The sequence below is a fragment of the Atta cephalotes genome, assembly GCF_000143395.1.
Source record: "Atta cephalotes unplaced genomic scaffold scaffold00007, whole genome shotgun sequence".
Classification (NCBI taxonomy): Eukaryota; Metazoa; Arthropoda; class Insecta; order Hymenoptera; family Formicidae; genus Atta; species Atta cephalotes.
In genome coordinates, this window is record NW_012130071.1 from 5220731 (window position 1) to 5240210 (window position 19480).

Here is a 19480-nt window from a genome sequence, read left to right on the forward strand (position 1 = left end):
TATATGTATATATGTGTTATACATGTTCCAACGGTGCGTTTTGCCGAGAGCGATGTGTGTCGGGTATACGTGGTTTTGAATACATGCACGTGGAAAAAAGATGAAAGTTAATTTACTTTGATCGTCGATATTTTGAAGAAAATTCTTCACGAGAAAAAATTTTTCTATCATAAGGAATCATTAAGTTATTTATATGTTTTAGAGTAGGTTTTCCATTTTCGGTTAAAGATAAATTATATAATTTTGCTTTTTTATAGGATAAACAAATAGGATAAAAAATAAAAAAGAGTATAAAAGAGTAGGTAAACTAAAGTTAACTATCTTAAAGATATATTGTAGACGTACAATCTCTACAAAGAAAATTAAATTTGAAAGTATGTTTAATATTTACACTTCGAATAAATTATACGCTTATGAAAATTATGTGAATAAGATTATATTTTTGTTTATTTTATTTATTATTATTTTTATTGTTAAAAATTAAAATTTTTTAAATGATAAAATTTACATTTTTCTTTTAAAAATACTTTAAATATTCAAAATAGTTTATGCAAAGTTTCATTGCGAGTCACTGATTAATTTTAAAAATATAAAACAAACCAATATTTTGTTCATTGAGACATTTATTTTATAATACATTTCCATATATTTTTATTAGAGCACAGATTAAAAAGATACTATCTTTATTAAAATAACTTATAATCCAGATAATAAATTGTCACCAAAATTATCACCAAAATCGTATTATTTGTAAACGTGATTTAGAATAATCTATAATTTTTTCATAATTTTGTTATCACTTTGAAAATATGTAATAAAAATATATAATAAAACATCCTTAAAGATATAAAGTTTCTTCTTTTTCGATAAAATTACTTTCGTTTTATGTATATAATGATCTCATATTGCAAAAATAGAAGGATTGAGTTTCTGAAATCACTTCAAGTTGAATTAAGTAACAGCGATGTATTACATATTATAAACATTGAAGATATGAACATCGCGTACAACGAGTTATCTGCTCTCGACGAGATCTATTACATGCACGTGCTGATTGTGCATAGCCGATGCCGGCTTTCGGAGAACGTTGTCGACTGCTGCAAGAACTATAGTTGCATCTAAATGATTCTGTAGCAAGCAGTTCAGCGATAAAGTCTGTTTACACGGTTATAACGATAATTCCGACAATCAAGTGAAACATAAAGACAAAATGATAAATAATTTACATGTTGCGTTTCGTAATTAACCGTTACATTAATTTTGCCTTATCGAATTTTCCATCTTATAAAAAATAAAGAAACAATTTTATGTAGATGTTATAGAAAATGTTCAAAAGTATACAGTTCGCAGCGTTCAAATAATATACTTTATGAAAGTAGGTGCGAACGAAAAGCCTTAACAATTTTATTAATTTATCAGATTGAAAATTGTTTGATTATATTTCACGTTTCCTAATAAATCTCTGTTGTGCAAATCTATATCATATATTAAAATAACGAGTGCACCGAGTTATAGAATCCTACATTCGCAAAATGCCTTTGTAATTCGTAATCATTTTGGAGAACCTACAATGTCTCCCTGTCAACACTATATCGCGCAAGACACGGATGGATAACCATGTAAACTTCAACTCATAAGAGAATTTACGACCGAGAAGGCGAGAAATATTTGCTGAAGTTCCAGCCATCATCATCCACCGATAGTATCGTCATCATCGGCCATTCCGCAGGTCCTAGGGTGCTTTGGCGACCTCACTTTAAAGGGATAACGCGTTCGGAGACTTATCTCATAATATATTTATAGTGACGTTACGATGGCTATATATTATCCTTCCATTGCCGCCACGCTGTCCTTCCTCGCTCGACCAATGTATTATGCATTCCGAAGGCGATGTATTTTCGCATGTGCGATCGCGCGCGTTATCCGCCTTATACATTTTTGACTTGTATCTATCGGCTTCGTGCTATAGTTCGGAACTATGCGTTAATCTTCTAAAAAAAAATGAATTCTTGTTTATTGATAAAAAAATTTTAATTTTTTGTGAATTGAGGTGGGTGGGTATCAACAAGAATTATTTACAAACTTTTAAATATAACTCCACTTATAAATAATGATTACTCAATAATTTGTTAATTCGCATCATGCATGATTCTTTGAATATCAAGAATAATAAAAACATGAAAATAGTGCCGTTCAGTGGATTTTCAGCGTATATTTTCGTTCACAATATGACAGTGTATACAACATACTTATTCTATTTTGTAAAAAAAAATGGAAAATTGTATAAGTTTCTTTATAAATTCACAGAAATCGGCATTATAACTCTCGACTATATACTGAGAAAAATAATTATGTCAAAATTCTTATATCAATAACATTATTTTTTAATTGAAAATAATTAAAATTTAAAATTCAATGTCCGTTAATGAAAATACATCATATTGTTGTTTTATTAAAATTTTATTCGTTTCATTAATTCTGTTATTGAATCAATAAGAATTAAATTAAAATTATTTAAATTAATATAGCAATTGTTAATATAGCATCATTTTTGTTTAGCAACGGGTCATTTGGACTCAAAGTGAAAGTTTTAGACAGATTATTCAATCAGTATGATTAGTATGAGGTATGATTAGTATGATTAATATTTTAAATTATAGATAAGAAAAAGTTTTTTTCTATCAATCACCGTAAGATGGAGGTTTACTTGCGTTCTGTACTTCAAACGCTTTAAAATTTACGTGCAGTTTTCGCAGCTAGTTAAGGATTGATTCTTCCGATTGTATGTATTTCTATTACAGCTGAAACGATAAAGATTAATAGATAATCATAGTGACATAAAAGCAGTTTATGTTCGAGAGCACGCAAGAACTGAAATTTCTTTCTCTCCTTTTCTTCCTTTTTTTTTCTTTCTTATGCGGGTTAAGAAAAGTTAGATTATTATCCTCACGGTGTTCCGCAGGCTACATAACCAATTATGAATACTCAGCTCTCATCTGCGGGCACAAATCGAGCCGCGGTCTCGCGGTCTCAACGTCGCCGAGACTCCTCGATCCCTGAAGAGAGTCTTGACGATGACGTATTCCTGGCCCATTACTCCCTCATTTGCCCCCGGTCCATAGAAACGTAATTAAATCCTCCGAGCAGACGCGAAGCAAATCGTGGGAAAGTTGAGATCAAAAGAAAGGAAGAAATATAGGTCGCTTAGATCGCTTTTTGCATACTTTTGACAAGCTTGCGTTAATCGGCACTAGCAGGATTGTGGTCCTCTTATCATATTTCAAGAAGCTAATTGGATGAGCATCGTAATTAGCGAGTCTATCATGAGTATGAAGCGTGACGGAAGGAACTTTAGTGATCGCACTTTCCTCAAGGACGTGATCGATGTAGATGCTCCTTAATGACAAATACACACTGAGAGAAAAATGTTTGGTATTTGTAACTAGAATTATGATTATTATCTGCTATAATAATAATAACAGTAACTGTGTGTATAGTTCTAGCAACAAATATATGTAGTTGGCAACCTAAAATAACTACAATTATAGTTATTATAAAATAGTTGAAATTAATATTATAAAAATGAATCAAGTGACTATATATATAATTTTACAGTTATTTGAATCATTTTTATGATAATTTCATATTATTTATAATTTTATACTATTTTATGATTATAATAACTATAATTGGAATCATTTTAAGTTGCCAATTATATACATTTGTTGCTAGAACACATGCTTACTGTTATTATTATTATTATAATAGCAATAATAATTATAATTATAGTAATATATAATTATAAATATTTTTCTCTCAGTGCAGCATGGAGTAAAACGTATAATATAAATAGATTATGATTGTAAGTAGCTTTTTTTTATTATTAAACATAATTATACATATTTCTTAAAGCTACAAACAATTATATTTTCTTTTGTCTATCTGTCTTATTTTTATTGCGTATTTCTGTTTGTTTTAAGTGAGTCTTCTTGAAGTATGATAAATTTCTCTCTCTTTTTCTCTCTTTTTCTCCAGTAAGAATGATATTCCTTTTCTCTTTCCAAGCTTTCTACATCCCATCCCTTTCTTTCTCTGAGTTACTTTTAACTTTCGAAGTTTATCTTTCCGCGCACCGTTCTCACAGAGTCGCTCGCTTCGCAAGGCAACCCGTGGCTTCGATACAAACTTTATACTTAGTGCATTATGAATACCACGATTTCGCGAACTTATTCGGTATGGCCATTTTTAAAACTGGAAACTGCGAACAGCACAAATCACACAAGAATTCTGTTTATTATTTTTCTGCTTCTTTTAAAAACAAATTTGCATTAAATCGTCAGGTGTTCGAAAGTCTTGAAAATAAAAAGTTATATTACGAAAATCAATAATTTTTCAATTGTTTGAAAGTTTTTTAAAATATTTAAATTTTGGATGACTTTGTATGGAATGTAATATCTATCTGAGTTAAATTTTTACAGAGGGGAGGAATTGGTTAAAAATGTTAAAATTATAATGAATTATATAAAATGTTATTTTTCGATTACAGTGCAAATAAATTATAATTTAATGAAGCTCTCCAAAAACGAAAGAGAAAATGAAATCATAATGATAGAAAAACTCGTCCAGCTTCGACAACGAGTGGCATTTTAATGAATTTAACGACAATCCAACGATTGGGAAAATTATTTTAATATCGCGCAGACGGCAATTAAATGCGAGAAAATGAATACAATTCCGTGACGTTTTTAACATTCCTGTCTGATTTCTCGTCCATGGTATGTATTTGTACATATCTCGATGGAGTTAAATATTCCACTGACTTATCCGTTTCCTTTCTTCGACCATTCATTTCACTCAATAATGTTTCATATTTCGCTTCAATTAGTGACGCAATAACTGCACTGACTTGTCGTAGCAACCGTAAAATGATATGCGTTTTTCCTCGCAGTCGATACATTCATTGATTACATCACTTTCTCTTAGATAATATCGATTTACATTTATATTACATTTATATATTGACTGAGAATTTTATAGGCAAAAAATATTATATCAAATTTTTACTAGTAATTGAATAAAATTTTTTCGAAAATGAATTGGATTTTATATTATATTTATATCATATTGATTTTTATATCAATTTTAAACTTGTAATTTTAAAAATTTTAAACTTGTTATTTTTAATATTTTATTATTTTTTAAAATAATGCAGTATATAATTAATCAAATATTTCAGGAAATTGTTAATGAAGGAATAATTATTAAACTAAATTATTAATAGAAGGAATTGAGAATTCAAGGTGTGACTAAGCCGTCTTATTAATCGATAAATAAGATTTAGAAAACTCAAGTTTTCGACTGTGTTCATGCTGAGCCTCGTTGGTTCGATACAATGACGTGTTTAAAGACAATTAACAAACCATTGAATCAACTAAATCGCTGCAGCGATCATACACGAATACGCTCTCATTTGCAATTAGAATGGCTAGGTGGATTATTCATTGTGCATAACGATGTTGAGCATCGTATTAATATCGATCGATCTGTAACGTTTGTATATTCGCTTCAGCCTCATTACGCTCTTAAACAATTGTAGCGATTAAGTGAATACGATACCGATCACATAGTATTTAGTATCATTTGGTAGATTAGCGTAATTATTCCTTATCTGCTAGAAAATGAAACAGTTTATTACACTATGATTTTTATGGCTTATTTATGGTTTGTTTGGAAACAGAGAGTACGCCAAAAAGATTCTATCGACATTTGAAATTCTCGACATCTAAAATTATAGTAATTCTAATATTGTTTAAATTTTATAAGAGAATCTATTTTGTGTGACACAGCGAAATAAATAGATCTTTAAAAAAGAAACATGAGCAATATAATATGGCACAGTTTTGTGTGAAAATAAAATTACTCTGTTGATATACCTAATCTTGAATTGCAACTTCGTTATTTTGTAGATGCATGACATCTATTTATTTTTGATCCTTAACTTTTCATTAACCATACAGCTATTAATCTTGATGTGCATGACAAACGATAATGTCCCGTAAATGCTTTTTTAATAGGAATGTCACAAGCCTTCTGTTCTTTCCTAGTTTACTGTGTGTAGTTTACTGTCGTCCAAATGAAAAAGCAATGCATGGAAATCAAAGGGCTTTTTTTAGTGATGTACCGAGATGCAATTTAGGTCAGCAAAATTGTTTTGTTTTTCTGAACGGTAGTTCTACCAATGATATCTAACCGGATATCTTTTAGTTTAAGATCGTCAAAGATAGATTAAATTTTCATTACATGAATAATCATTGAAAATGTGTAAATTAATTTTCCATCTGCATTCTGGATCGTTTTTGGCACAAGTGAAATTTCACTCTCAAATTTCTCCGAAACAAAAGAGGGTAGATTTCGATCCTCGTCTTAAAATAATCGAAAAAATGTTTGTAATGTAACACATCGTTTAAAAGCCTAAATAATAAAAACTTGAACTGGACAAAAAAAAATCAAACGAAAGAAACAAAAATATGATTGCAGGAATTAAATATGATACAATTTATTATAGTCGAAGTTTTTCTGCAAATTGCAATGTACTGAATCGAGCGGAAAGTAAACGGAAGGAGAAAAATCCTGACTAACCAACTCATCAACATTATGGCAATCAGAGCTTAGGTCCCAAGTTGCAGCTGGAGATTGATTAAAGCTGAGAAAAAGCTCCCTCTTTCTGAATTCACCATGGAGTTTTCGTGTCTTCGGACGGTAAAACCCATTTCATTAATGCGTTCGACGGTTCGTCGCGCGCTTCGTGATATCGCTCACGTAACTCCTTCCGACGTTGCGTGCGTCGTTAAAGTAACGTGCACGGTCGCGATTAGCGAGGGGCACCGTGCATTAAACGGCGCACCAAGTTCCAACAGTCTTACGCAGAGTCACGTACATTCATTTGTAGCTGTCGCAATCGCGGATAAGACCATTTTTTTTCTCCTCTGTGTTTTTTTTATTTATAGGGACATTGTTGAATTTTTTTGTTAACTAATCGAACGAGAAAAGAAATGTGTCGCGTATACCACGCTAGGAATTAATCCTTCATTCTCATCGTATGAGATGTGTATCCGAGGAAAGGGAGAAAATATAACACAACGTACGTTCTCGTCAGCTTGACGTTGCGGAAATTTGAATTGGTAATTTTGTGAAACGGATATATCTTTCCATGAAAAACAATTCTCCGAGAACAACGATGTATGCCACCGGTAATATTTTAAGTTTAGCGGATGTGTGTGTTTTTTTCAGATTTTATACCCTTTGTACGTTCTACTGGCTTGCCATTGCATAATTAAACTTGTATATGCACAACGATAAGCTATAATGAGTGTTTTGTCGTACAAATAGTTATAGCAGTTAACAAAATGGAATTGCCGATACCGCCGATATATTGAGATCGTCGCGTCGACTCTTCACGATCACTAATCCCGTTATTTTCACGCGGATGACGCGTTCATTCTATTAATCCGCCATCTCCGCTTGTCGTTCAGCTCGATCATCATCCATAGTGCGTTCTGAGTTCGGATGCCCGATCGCGATAATAACGCAATTTGGATCGCGTCCCAGACATCTTCACACCACATCGAACGATTTTACGGGCGTTAATTGGTACGTTCGGTGCCTGCTATGTCGGCTTATATATCCTTCCTTTCTCGTTTTTTTTTTCCGACATCTGAAGAGGACCGATGTCAGTCTGATGGATGGGATGCAGTCGTGTGCATACTCGAGGAGACGCTCGATATTAGTTCGTCGACCTCGCCACTCAAGACAGTATGGTGTTGAAATATTTAAATTCGGCGGACTGTCAACAGTCATCCGGTATAAAATTCTACAAATATCAATATTTATACTTTTTAGTATGCAAAGTATAAAAGGTTTTAAAGTATCTAAAAATTTAGATTGATACAGATCTGAAAATAATTTTGTCAGATTATCAAATAATTATATAGGATGCTCAATCTGATTGCTAAAATGTTGAAACTGTTTACAGCATTGCCCATGCTTGAATTTCATAATTATTTTGATAGTTCAACAAAATTATTTTCAGATCTGTGTCTACTTAAATTTTTTTTTAGAACTTAGATTCTTTAAACTTAGATGAAATCGCTCTTTCTGTGTGCTAAAATAATTGCTGATAATAAGTCTGCATGATATATTTACTCCGCTTATCTTGGAGAATATAATATCCATGACGATCTGAGTTACTATTTTATTTATTAATCGTGTTTGCTGAAATAAACTTTTATTTTGTTTAATCTTATGTAGGCATCAGAAAGATATACAGATACAGTTTGGAGACACTTATTGATCGCGTAAATACGTCGGCGAGACGATATTTCCAATGGTATTATAGTAGACTGAGCTAGAGATTCGGGTGCGTTGAAATTTATGTGAAATTCCAAGCGAAGCTCTACCTACATATATACTCGCGCGCTCGCGAATCCAAGTTTTGCTTTTGACATTTGTCGGCGATATCGTGCTTTATTTGTTCTCCGATGCTGCCGCATACATCGCGGCCGCCGTTTTTGCATACACCGACGACATCGGGGACGACGCGATGCGCTTTCTTTCGGATAAATCAATATGCCGGCGCGCCGGTAAACAAGTAAATCAACGCGGGGTAACGACGCGCGACACGGAAATTCACCGTTCGACAATTGTGCTCGCATGTCCTGGAGTGTTTTGTGAGAATATAATTTAGTTTGACATATATGTATGTTCTCTAACGTCTCTTTCTATTATTGTCTTAAAATAAAACTTGATAATTTTAGATTTTCTCGAAATAAGATGATTTCATGTAACAAATAAAAGTTGTGATGAAATTAGACAAGATGTATTCTCGAAGATGCGCAATAGTAAAATGATGAACGTGTCAAATGTATCTATGAGTTAAAATTTGTAATTTAAATTTTGACTTTATACCTAATAACAATTTTTTTAAATCAAACTTGTAAATAAATCTCCTAATTTTTAGTATCCTACATTTTTATATTTGAAATTGAAAATTATATAGAAATGCAATTTAAAATTTTATTTGGATAATTCTAAATGGAAGAGAAATTTATAAACCAACTCCGTACAATCATACATAAAATTTTACGCACTGTAAAAATAAAATATTAATTTTAATTTATAAACGTATAGTGGACTTTCTGAGACAAAAATATTAAAATGAATTCAAAAAGTGATAATTTTAACATTTTTTGCATGTCTCAGAAAGTCTCCTATACATCTTTAAGTTGAAATTAATATTTTATTTCTTGCAGTGCACATTAGAATTTTTATTATAAAAAAATACTTGAATAAAGACGCACATAAAAATTTGCAATCTTTTACGCGTTCTCAAATGAAAAAAACGTAATAGAGCGAATCCGATTGATCATCCCTCGTACATGTACACGCAGCATGTACTGTCACCGCGTGAATTTGTACACGCGAGAGACCCTCGATTCCGGGTCGCACCCGATCGGACGCTCATTATTTGCCAACTCGCTCATTCACGCCTCCGTACACGCGACACGTCGATTTATCGGGCGACCAACATTTCGATTCACGTCGTTTTCGCGAAAGCGGTTCTCGATTTATTTATCTTAGGGAGGAGTTTGCACCGACCGAGGGGGTGGTTTATCATCCTCGGCGTCGCATCCCGTTGCGCTGGCATCGATGGTGTATACATGGCGGTTTCACAATATCGAACTTGAATTATACCTATATTTCCCTTTGCGAAAATTTTTTAAGTAAAAAATGAAATTCTTCCAGATGAATCGATTATTTATGTATTATTAATTACATGATAATTAAATATTAACATAATTAAATTAATTATTTATTTAAATCGCAGTTTATTTCTTTGAAAAAGATTGGTGTATCGTAAATATACTTTAATCTTATTAATTTAGCACATGTACGTATATTACAAAATAATATTAAATTATAGTCATGCATTTTCATGTTATATAGAAAAAATTGTTTGGCCGAATTATTTAAGAATTTAGTTAAATACAGATCTGAAAATAATTTTGTTAAACTATCGAAATAATTATGTAGAAAATTTGAATGTTGCAGAAAATTTGTATATTCTAGCAATATTCCATACACATAATTATATTGATTGTTTAGCGAAAAATTGCAGATTCGTATCCAGATAAATTTTTAAATACTTCAGCAAAACCATTTTTTCCATACATAAACATTTATACATAAATCTACATTGTAAAAAATATCCGAAAGCATTGAAATCGCAAACATTAAAAAATTTAAATGTCAGAAAAACGCAATGTATAACAAAAGCTTTTTTTGCAAAATCTTAATTAGCGTAGTTTACATTAAAAGTTCGAAAATGGTGAAAAAAAATTTATCGCGAATTTTTCGTAGGATGCGGTTTCTATGTTTGATGCGCGAATCTTAGCGAAACACCCTGTATAAGGGAAATCGTGCCAAGCTGATGCCGCCGGTACCAGGACGCAATTGGAGAGCAATCGACTGAACGACACGCCGCAAATCAAACCGTATCCGCGCGTAGTTTCATCCTCTTCGAGTTGCGCTGCGCTGCGTCATTCGTCCCTTTCGCTACATCCCTTTCGCCCAGCATGGTGTCCGCGTTCACCCTTTTGGTTGCGCCTCCGCTGTGTGTCCTCTCAATTTGAGTCGGCGTTTCTCCGGTGCGCTGGAGCGGTTCAGGCAGCTGCTGCAATCGATGCATCACCTCGACGGGACGTTTCGTGAGTCGCACGCGCCGCTACTGTTAATTGCATCGATTGTTTTCGGGCCGCTGATCGTTTCGACGTCGGCGGATAGTCATTGGATAAGCCAAAGAGGATTAAACAGAGGAGAAGTTACACGGCGACAGTGTGCCAGTCTGTAGATTTACGGTGCTCTGTGGTGAAAATGAACGCGAGCAACAGTATTTTTAACTGGCCGTTGTGGAACAACAGCGAAACTTTTATTGAAAACTATTTTTTCCCTTATAATTCTAGTAGTTGTTTTAATACAAACAAATTTTATAATTAACTTTATTCTAGTAAGGACAAATTTTAATTACATTTTTAAAATTAATTAACAATGCTTGATAATTAATAATTAGAGAATAATAAAAAGTACATAATAGTGTACTATACCGTACAATGTTCCGTGGTAGAAATGAACATTCTGCAACAGTTTTTAACTGGTTAATGGAGCAATAGCAAAACTTTTATTGCAAAATAATTTTTTTCCATTATTCATAATTTCATTCTAGTAAAAGGAAAGAAATTTTAATTTGATTTTTAAATGAGTTAATGTTACTTATTAATTAATAATTGAAGAATTACACATATAATGTATAAACTTTATCAATAAATTTTAAATTCTTTCTTAAAATCTCTCTAAATATTTTATACAAAATAACTTATGAGATAGAATATATAGATAATATATGTAATGTTACGAATATAATAGGTAGGTATAATTATAATGCTCGCTTTACATATATTTTTAACATTATAATAAAATACAATATTCATATATAATATGATAATATTCATATTCTACAATAAAAAAGCTAGATATTTTTGAATTTATTGTACCAATAATTCTTTCTTTCGTGTTACAGGTAATAACACAAATAAATTTAATTTAAATTTTTGTGAAATCGATTTGTTGTGATTTGTCGAAAGATTTTTCCTACTAAAAATTAGTTTAATCAACATAATTTTCAACTAGATCATTCATTTGTACCTGCTGACTTGCCTTTAAAATTATCGCATTATAATGACGGCTCGATCAAATTAATGTATAATTCATGTCACTTAGTTGGAATTCACGTAAGCTCGTGTTACGCATCCAATTGCCGATACATCGGTTTTGTTAATCGGTAGAATTAGTCGACGATACTCCTTTGTATGCAAGTTCGAACGGTCCAATTATTTCCACGTAACGTCGCGCTCTTGATACGCATATCCCGCGCATTGCATATCTCGTTATTGCTGATTGAATCGATCGGTTTTAATTTCGCGGTTACTGCGTCAGTACCGTAAATCAGGCCAATTGCGATTGTCGATAATGCCATGGCACCTTGACCCACGTTAAATCACATGGCTCCTGATTTGACCATTGCATTTCTTTTTTTTTTACTATGAAGATCGCGTGAGCGTTATTTTATCAAAGTTATTACTACTTTTGTCGTATCTCAATTGCCATTGCTATATTAGAAAAAATAATCATTCTTAGCGATTTTTGCTTTCATTCACGAAATATATTTTATTAACTCATTGCGCGTTTTGATCACAATATATCATTAACGGTTACTAAAAATCAGCATGAAAAGGTTTATTTTTTTATTATCGAGTAATCATATTGTTTGGAACACATATTCGTTTGTGCAAAATGTAATCCTATTAAACTCATTGCACAATTACGTCGCAAATATCCGCAACGGTAAACATTAGTTTGAACCGCGCGATCGCGAGGAATTAAACCAGTTCAACGGCTGATGTTTGGCGCCGAACTCGTCGATGATTTCCGCGCGTGTATACGCCGGATTGGCTTACTATTTGCGGCGAATCGGCCGATGTACCGCGCCATTGTCGCCGTTAATTGAAACGATCGTTTGCAGATCCGTGGTCGATTCCTGGTCGGGAGCTTCGGCTCACCTCGGCCCTCCCTTCCTCTCCCCCCCCCTCCTCTCTCTCTCTCACTCTCTCCCACTCATGCTCCATAGGTCACACGTGCGTGTCATGATACGCAGGTGCACGCGATTAGCATTTTGCATTTTTATCACTGCACTTCGGAGATCAATGATCTCGATGAAGCGCGCATAGTCCGGCACGCTCATCTCCGCTCTCTCGCGGTCGTCGGGCAAAAAAGCATTGAAAAAACGTTGTACTAGAACGAGCTACAAGCTGTGTAACAAACACGAACAGAGTGTTCATGGTAACGCTTGAAGAAAAACAGATTCCATATGAACTTTGATACCCTTTATTTATGGAGCAGCTTCATCTACATTTCCATCTACATTCCAAAATGACTTTGATCGTCCATTGTAATAATAAATTATTAGTGCGCCAGTTTTTACCGAATCTGCCATATTTCCAATTATAGTTTCAATAAATTCATTGTTAAAATATATTTCAACAATTCTGAAATTTACTAGTCGCCTGGCAGAAACTACTGCACAATCCGCGCAAACAATGCACCAATATTTCCCGTTTTTTACCAATTTATTGAAACGTCCGAATATAGCGTTTCTCCCCCGATATTTTCAATCGAATAAATTTCACTGCAAAAAATTCACGATGTGCGTATTTAGCTGCACCTGCGATCTCGAGGATGGCGCGCGCTCGTTGCAGCCTCTACAGTAATCTCGCCCTTAACTCGGCGCGAAGCGCTTACTCCGCAAGTACAAATTGACTTTTTTTTTCTCCTTCCCCCTGCGGAACGTGCCTGATTGCTGAAAATGCAAAATAAACGGTAGCACGGCTATCCCGCCGACCTCAATCCGGACCCATCCTTTTTTCGAGACACGCGCACGGTAAAACGAGAAATTCTCTTTGTTCGCGGATTCATTCCGCCGGAAACTTAATTTTCTCGCGTTTCCCTTCGAAGCTTCGTTGCTCCGCCTCGAGTCCGTCGTTATGCCCAAAGAAACAAAGCGTTATCGCTAATAAAGAGGTCAATAGTATTTTTATCGGGGAATCGACGATAATGTCTTCGTTGAATGGCGGTCCATTAAGCTTGCCCTGTCTGATTCTTGAAAATGCAATAGCGAGAAGCGACCATTGCGCCGGCGTGAGGATAAATTAATTGTGACGTTGATCGTTATTTATGAGTATTTCTGCTTGGGAAAACGAGGCAGACGGCTTACTCGTTGGATATGTTTCCGCGGTATGAATATAAGCATTACTCCGTGACGGTTAAAACGAGTTGGGCGTCGTAATATTGTTGATACTTCTTTTTTTAATTTTGTTTTAATACATGCGTTCTTAATATTTTGCTCACGAAAATTCTTCATGAAAATTGACGAGATTTACGAGACTTGCATGGAAACGAGATTTTCGATCATTCTGAATATTTTATCTGATATGCTTTTGATATGAGATTCGAGTAACGATCGTAATATTTTACAATAAATACTTTATATATTTTTTATTGATGTTTTCGATCCATTGTGTATGATTATTAATTAATATCTTCTAAGATATCTATGAGAACATATATGATTTAATTGCCCATCCATTTTAGTTTGTAATATCATTACTCTAGTTTTGTTAGGATTGCTTTTGAAGACTGAAAGTTAAATTTAGTGTGTAATTTACAGTATTGGATACGTATAAATTTACACGAAATTATTCAAGCATTAAAGATCCGGCATGTCCGTTTAGAACTTTTTATTTCTGATTCTCTTCACTCTTTATTTCTGATTTATTGTGCTGATTTATTGTGTATTCATTTTACGAGAGCTTAGAAAAAATATTGCATTTAATAGGGTTATTAAAGTTATTGTATTTAATTCAATGAAAATAATATTATATATGTGTTTATATATGTAAGTGTAAATATATAACACATACATCGGAAAGAACGATTTTATCTGAAATTATGCTGGATAAAGATTTAAAAATAATTTTGCTGGATCATCAAAGTAATTTTTTATTAAAAATTTAAACTATTATAATATCAAAATTTTTTGCAGCATTGCTCCTTATTTTTTAGTTTCCAACATTATTTTGATAGTTTCCAATAAAATTATTTTTAAGTCTGTATCCAGTAATTTGAGATATTTCAACAAAATCGTTTTTCCCATGTATAATCAATTTTATATAATCAATTTTAGACATAGCAGAAAATGACTTTTTTTAACAAGATATAATTTGAAATATAGCTATATCTTTGTACAAGACTAATTTAAGCAGTTCTATTTTCTGTCTGGCGCGATATATGATATTTTTACGTGAAAAAGAACGAAGTGAACTGCAAAGAGGTTGAAACAGTGTCAAGCAGAGCGCAAGCGTAAATGGCTGCTACATTACCTGTGCTTAAGGACGATAAAACACGATGCGTACGACTATCGTACGAGTTATGTGAGAAAGCAAGGGCTGTGTAAGATGCGCAAATACACAGCATGCATCAGTGATCATTTGTGGTTTAAACACAGCTGATATCTCCGAAACCGTCCGTTGCGTAAGTAATGGGCAACAACGAAGCACATAGTTATTGCAGTATCGAAGAAAAATATCCACACGTTCAATATTGCACTCATTTGAAAGTTCAACGATTTTGTTGTCTTTGAAAATGCAACCAACTGCACGTATACATTGTTTCTTTATATTTACCATTTTATTGTATTACCGTGCTATTTCTCGAAAACGTTTAATGATACAAAATTATATTTTAGTAGAGATTTATTAAATTTTTCATTTTATATATATATATATATATATATATATAAAATATATATATATATATATATACATTATATATATATATAATGCAAAAGCTTTACGAGCAGTATGTCTTTTTATCAAACGGTAAATCATGGTTAATAATTTCATTTTGTATTATTATTAATAATCCAGCGAACGTATCATCTGTAATCGTTTAATTTTGTATGAAATTCCGCATTTGGCGAAACTGAGAGAGTATCTTGCCTCGTAATATGCGGAATACATTATGTGAATAAACATTATTTCTCGTTCTCTTATCCATTAAGCGGATTACATCTCTAAGTAGCATAAATTACCTCCGTAAATAAGACAGTATGCTTCAGGTATGCATCGCTCCTGTTTCAGATGTTTTGAGCAGCACACCGCACGGAAAGATGAAGACTGCGGTCGGTACATTCCTTCTCTTGCTCGTTATCAACGGCGTCGTCTCCGTCGAATGGAAGCACAGTGCTGTCCTGGACAACAATTTCTTGGTGCTCTGGACGCCCGATGAGAAGGACGTTACATTCGAGATCCAAGTGAAGACCCTCGGTTACGTCGGGCTCGGTTTCACGAAGGATGATGGTCGCGCCGGAGCTGACATGGTCATCGGATGGGTCGATAACAACGGTCAGGTTCACCTTCAGGTGAGTATCTTTTTATATCAAGTAATATCTGATTTCTTGCGGTCACCAGCACATCTCTTTTGGTCATCTCGCGTGGCTGTACTAAAGAATAGATGTGCACTCTCGCGTCACGATTCGAAAAGAACGATGATCCAATCTACATCAAGTGTATCTAAAAACATAGCAATCCAGTATAGCATCTCTGATGAGAAATCGTATAAAAAAAACGATCAGCTCCGGAGCTTTTGATGTTTTAACATGGAATATATTAAGTTTAATAAAATAACGGAAATTAAATTTCTGTTGAAATAAAGAATTATTTAAAATACGTAAAAAAAAAATATGATTTTTTACTCATAAATTTACACTTTTAAAAATTAATCCATTAAAGGACTTCAGTTTTCGTTATTAAAAATAATTTTTTAACAAGACCGTCGATACGAAATTTATCATTTATTACACAATTTATCAGATTTTAATAGAAATTACCTACATTTCTATATACCGTTCCTATGCTGTTGATTTCTGTTTCGGACACAGAGAGCTACAAATGGAAATTGTTACCGCATAGAGCATTCATATTAAAGCTCACTGATATTTAAATCAACCACACCGACGTCCTATTTGTGTACGCAAAGTGCCTGGAGGGGGGGGAGGGAGGGGGGAGAGGAGGGCGAGAGTAATCGAGAATAATTATTTCCGTGCTACTGATCGAGTGGAGTTCCCTCTTTGAATATTGTAAAGTCCGCCCTGGCACGCCAACATCGACGATGGAACGCGCTTAATGGTAGTCATTCGAGAGATAAGTAATGGCTCTCCCGTTTCGATCGGCGCATCGGATAGTTATCAATCATGCCCACTAAAGCCGGCAGCCTGTCATTACGCGTTCTTCTCATTTTGCACGACACTCGGTACATCGAGAACTCGCCCGCGGAGGCGATTGCCTTACGTAATTTTTCCGCGAAAATGCGGTTCCCGCATAACATTGATGCCGTTCATCTTCAACGCGACGAAGAACATTTGCGCGACTATTACATAAGTGTGGTCGCAATTTGCGTTAGCTAATCAAGTCTTATAGATATTTGATACAGTCTCTCTCTCTCTCTCTCTCTCTCTCTCTCTCTCTCTCTCTCTCCTTCTCTTCTCTCTCTTTCTTTCAAAAATGAATGAAATGTGAATTTCAAACAGAACACATTCAATCTGTAATCATTATAGAATGATACGAAAAAATCATAACTTGTTGATGAATGAGAAAATCCAAAAAAGGAAGTTAAATTATTATATTTTTTAATTGTCTTACGACGATCTCGCTCGAGATCAGATCGATGTATTATAGATTACGCAATCTATCATCTTCGCTGAGCTCAATAAAAGAAATTCCCGACGATCACGTAGCTCCGACTTTGGTATTTAATTCCGCGATAGCGAGGCCGAGGTCCGCAAAACTTCCCCCGGATATATCATGAGCTGTCCGCACTGCGGTTAGTTCCGACGCCGCCGTAATAGTTCGGAGTTAATACCGTGTGCATGTGCGACGTGAGTGCCGGCGGTGATGGTTCTTTGAATAACAAGGCGTCATTCAAAGGGACGCCGACGCGCGTTCGTGGTACGGCAAAGAGAGAAAAGCTTCTCCGGGGCCAGCGCGTAATCCAGTTCGCGCGATTTCCACATGAACGGCCAAGAGAATTCCGGTGCCAAGCCGCACGTTGCGTTATTTTCGGCCGCTTTTCTTTTTGTAAATTTAAAACGTCGTTAGTCCCGCATTTGGGAACACTCGGGTCCCTTCTTCATAGACCGGACGCGACGGAGATTACACGCTATCCACCCTTTCATCAGCGTTACGCAGCCGTTGACAGTTTCTGGCCCGGTTCTTTTGCTATATGGCCGAGGGGATAGAGGTGCGTCGCTTCTTCTTCATCTTCCTTTTTTTTCTTTCTGTTCTCTCTCCCGCCGTATCTCTTCTCGTGTGGCGAACGAACTGAATCAACTGAGAAAGGGGAGAGCGCTCGTCGCGTCGCACAAGCTTTTTTACCGTATTTTTACCGACCATGCCGCGAAACATTCATTTCGCTTCGCCATTATTCCCCAGTTATCCCCCTCCCGCATAGATTTATCAGCGGCTACTTTGCGCTTGGCTTTTCGTTGCATGTTAGGCGTCAAAGGAACACCGCAAATGCTCCCTCTGCCCATTTTTATTTCAGTACGAGCGTGTAATGCCGTGGCGTTATTAAATTTCTCAGCGGGATTATAACGCGTTGTAGACCAGATAGATTTTTATGAAGTCAAAGAATATTGTGATAAAGCTATTCAAGCGAAAATATGAAAGAAACATATCATATTCTTATTTCTTATCGTATAATTTTCGTAGTAATTATCGTAATAATTATATTACGTGGCACGTTTTTTAAGTTTATTGACTTGAAGATTCAATTATCTGTTAGGTTACTATTTATCTCGATTATCTCTGTTACTATATAAATAATTAAGATAAAAAATAATCTGATAGATAATTGTATCTTCTTTAAAGAAAACGATAATTATATAAATTGTAGATACATTCAAGTATCAACGGAATTTTATTTCACTTTAATTACTATTTTATGCATTTTGATTATAAAAGATATTTGATTAATGGACTATACGATTTATTATGTACAGTTGATAAATATAATAAAAATTTGAAACGTAGATTTAATTGTTACAATATTTTATGACATTTACGATATTGAAATTTATAAAGAAAAACGAGACGTAACTTCTCGTTCATCTTCATTTAAAAACCGCAAATTCGCTTTTGCAACAAATGGGCTGCTTATATTTATGCGATCGTGATTGGTAGCGTTGGGCACATCGCATTTACATTATAGAGATCTCCCGACGTTTCTTACAAAATGGAAAGCAGTCATACCGAGAGGACGGAATATAGGAAAGCAATTTTCCACGACGAGTATCGCGAGGGTCGACTGAGAATGGTTAGGTGGATAACGCATAGATCGGTATCTTCGTAGGCATCTTTACGTCAGTGTTTCCCAAACGGTGCTCCCCGGAATGTCAATAAAATAAAATAAAAATGGAAAAAAACTTAATTTATAGCCTCGTATCATGAATTTATTTATTTAATTTGTTCCGATCGTTTCTTGTAGCTTGCATATGAGTGCTCTTTAATTATCGGTTCCCTTTTATAAAAATTGAATTCAATTGAATCGAGCGAAAGGAAAGATATTGTAATCTAAATTCAGATATGCGTTACTATTATTACACAGAAATGAGATAAAATTTTAAGTCAATGTCGAAAACGTACAGTTTTGCAAGCGAAATATATAAATTATAACTTGGCGTTTTAATATCGTTTCTTTACAACATATGTACACTAAAAAAAAAAATTTAGTTCTAACTATTTAAACTAATATTTAA

The 19480-nt window shown here is 34.1% G+C and overlaps 1 protein-coding gene across 1 annotated transcript in view; it reads left to right on the forward strand.

Moving 5' to 3' along the window:
* Positions 1 to 15835: 15835 nt before the first annotated feature.
* Positions 15836 to 19480, forward strand: part of LOC105626948 (MOXD1 homolog 2) — a 111293-nt gene continuing 107648 nt past the window's right edge. The window contains exon 1 of the mRNA XM_012208239.1: positions 15836 to 16087. Within this exon, the coding sequence (XP_012063629.1) occupies positions 15836 to 16087 (252 nt within the window). The remainder of the gene's footprint in view (positions 16088 to 19480) is intronic.